A 2,500-nucleotide genomic window follows, 5' to 3' on the forward strand; every position below is an offset into this window, starting at 1 on the left:
TGTGTGTGTGTGTGTCTGTGTGGGCAATCATCATGAGGGTAGTGATAATATCACACCTTATTGTCCGCATCATTATTAATGTGGAAACCTGGAAGTGTGTGTGTGTGTGTGTGTGTGTGTGTGTGTGTGTGGTGTGTTGTGTGTGTGTGGTGTGGGTAGTGATAATATCACACCTTATTATCCTCATCATTATTAATGTGGAAACCGGAAACTTGCCATAAATAGAAAGTTAGTTTTCTGGCATCGTATCTCAGGCTTGTGGCTGTAGCTACTGTAGACTCTAACCCGCCTTCGAGAACACAGACAGTCACACCTGGCTCAGAACGGAGAAGAGAGGGAGAGGGGGGAGGGGGAGGGGAGGGAGGGAGAGGGGGAGGGAGAGGGGAGGCATAGGGAGAGGGGAGGCGGAGGGAGGAGAGGGGAGGCGGAGGGGGAGCGGGGAGCGAGGAGAGGGGGCGAGGGGAGGGAGAGGGGGGAAGGAGGGATGGCGAGGGGAGGGAGAGGGGAGGGAGAGGGGGAGGGAGAGGGGGAGGGAGGGAGGGAGAGGGAGGGGGAGGGGAGGGAGAGGGGGCGAGGGGAGGAGAGAGAGGGCGAGGGGAGGGAGAGAGGGCGAGGGGAGGGGAGGGAGAGGGGAGGGAGAGGGGGAGGGGAGGGACTAAACATGATGACAGACTAACCAGGGAGGACACTAAACATGATGACAGACTAACCAGGGAGAACACTAAACATGATGACAGACTAACCAGGGAGAACACTAAACATGGGATGACAGACTAAAATGATGGACATTACTCTCCAGGGAGGGACACTAAACCATGATGACAGGACTAACCAGGGGAGGACACTAGAACATGATGACAGACTAACAGGGAGAACACTAAACATGATGACAGACTAACCAGGGAGAACACTAAACATGATGACAGACTAACCGGGAGAACACTAAACATGATGACAGACTAACCAGGGAGAACACTAAACATGATGACAGACTAAAAATGATGACATACTCTCCAGGGAGAACACTAAAAACTCAGGGAGACACTAAACATGATGACAGACTAAAAATGATGACATACTCTCCAGGGAGGACAATAAACATGATGACAGGACTGACCAGGGAGAACACTAAACATGATGACAGACTAACCAGGGAGGGCACTAAACATGATGACAGACTAAACAGGGGAGAACACTAAACATGAATGACATACTCTCCAGGGAGAATGTTGTGGGACATGTTGTGGATACAGGGTCTGTGGTTGGTGAGTAAGGGGAGGTTTGAGGTTGTCCTGTAGTTGGTGAGGAAGGGGAGGTTTGTGGTAGTCCTGTAGTTGGTGAGGAAGGGGAGGTTTGAGGTTGTCTTGTAGTTGGTGAGGAAGGGGAGGTTTGAGGTTGTCCTGTAGTTGGTGAGGAAGGGGAGGTTTGTGGTAGTCCTGTAGTTGGTGAGGAAGGGGAGGTTTGAGGTTGTCTGTAGTTGGGAGGAAGGGGAGGTTTGAGGTTGTCCTGTAGTTGGTGAGGAAGGGGAGGTTTGAGGTTGTCCTGTAGTTGGTGAGGAAGGGTAGGTTGAGGTAGTCCTGTAGTTGGTGAGGAAGGGGAGGTTTGAGGTTGTCCTGTAGTTGGTGAGGAAGGGGAGGTTGAGGTAGTCTGGTCGTTGGTAGGAAGGGGAGGTTGAGGTAGTCCTGTAGTTGGTGAGGAAAGGCAGGTTTGAGGTTGTCCTGTAGTTGGTGAGGAAGGGGAGGTTTGAGGTAGTTCTGTAGTTTGGTGAGGAAGGGAGGTTTGAGGTTGTCCTGTAGTTTGGTGAGGAAGGGGAGGTTTGAGGGTAGTTCTGTAGTTGGTGAGGAAGGGGAGGTTTGAGGTTGTCCTGTAGTTGGTGAGGAAGGGGAGGTTTGAGGGTAGTTCTGTAGTTGGTGAGGGAAGGGGAGGTTTGAGGTTGTCCTGTAGTTGGTGAGGAAGGGGAGGTTTTTGGGTTGTCCTGTAGTTGGTGAGGAAGGGGAGGTTTGAGGTTGTCCTGTAGTTGGTGAGGAAGGGGAGGTTTGAGGTAGTCCTGTAGTTGGGGAGGTTTGAGGTGGTCCTGTAGTTGGTGAGGAAGGGGAAGGTTTGAGGTAGTCCTGTAGTTGGTGAGGAAGGGGAGGTTTGAGGAAGTCGGTGAGGATCTCAGGGTCCAGGCCCTCTTTCTTCAGTATGGGAGTTACTGCCACAGTTTTCAATGGCAGATGTGAGTGATGCATTTCCAGTGTTGACCACCAGGGGGCAGAGAACAGGGAGGCTTTAACTAAGGCAGTGGGCATGGGATCAAGGACAGAGAACAGGGAGGCTTTAACTAAGGCAGTGGGCATGGGGTCAAGGGCAGAGAACAGGGAGGCTTTAACTAAGGCAGTGGGCATGGGGTCAAGGACAGAGAACAGGGAGGCTTTAACTAAGGCAGTGGATCAAGGGAGGAGAACAGGGAGGCTTTAACTAAGGCAGTGGGCATGGGATCAAGGACAGAGAACAGGGA

At 52.0% G+C, this 2,500-nt stretch overlaps 1 protein-coding gene across 1 annotated transcript in view; it reads left to right on the forward strand.

The window, feature by feature from the left end:
- Positions 1-2,337: 2,337 nt before the first annotated feature.
- Positions 2,338-2,500, forward strand: part of LOC116361463 (ephrin type-A receptor 6) — a 66,728-nt gene continuing 66,565 nt past the window's right edge. The window contains exon 1 of the mRNA XM_031815913.1: positions 2,338-2,383. Within this exon, the coding sequence (XP_031671773.1) occupies positions 2,338-2,383 (46 nt within the window). The remainder of the gene's footprint in view (positions 2,384-2,500) is intronic.

The sequence above is a fragment of the Oncorhynchus kisutch genome, unplaced genomic scaffold (genome assembly GCF_002021735.2).
Source record: "Oncorhynchus kisutch isolate 150728-3 unplaced genomic scaffold, Okis_V2 scaffold699, whole genome shotgun sequence".
In the NCBI taxonomy this organism is placed as follows: Eukaryota; Metazoa; Chordata; class Actinopteri; order Salmoniformes; family Salmonidae; genus Oncorhynchus; species Oncorhynchus kisutch.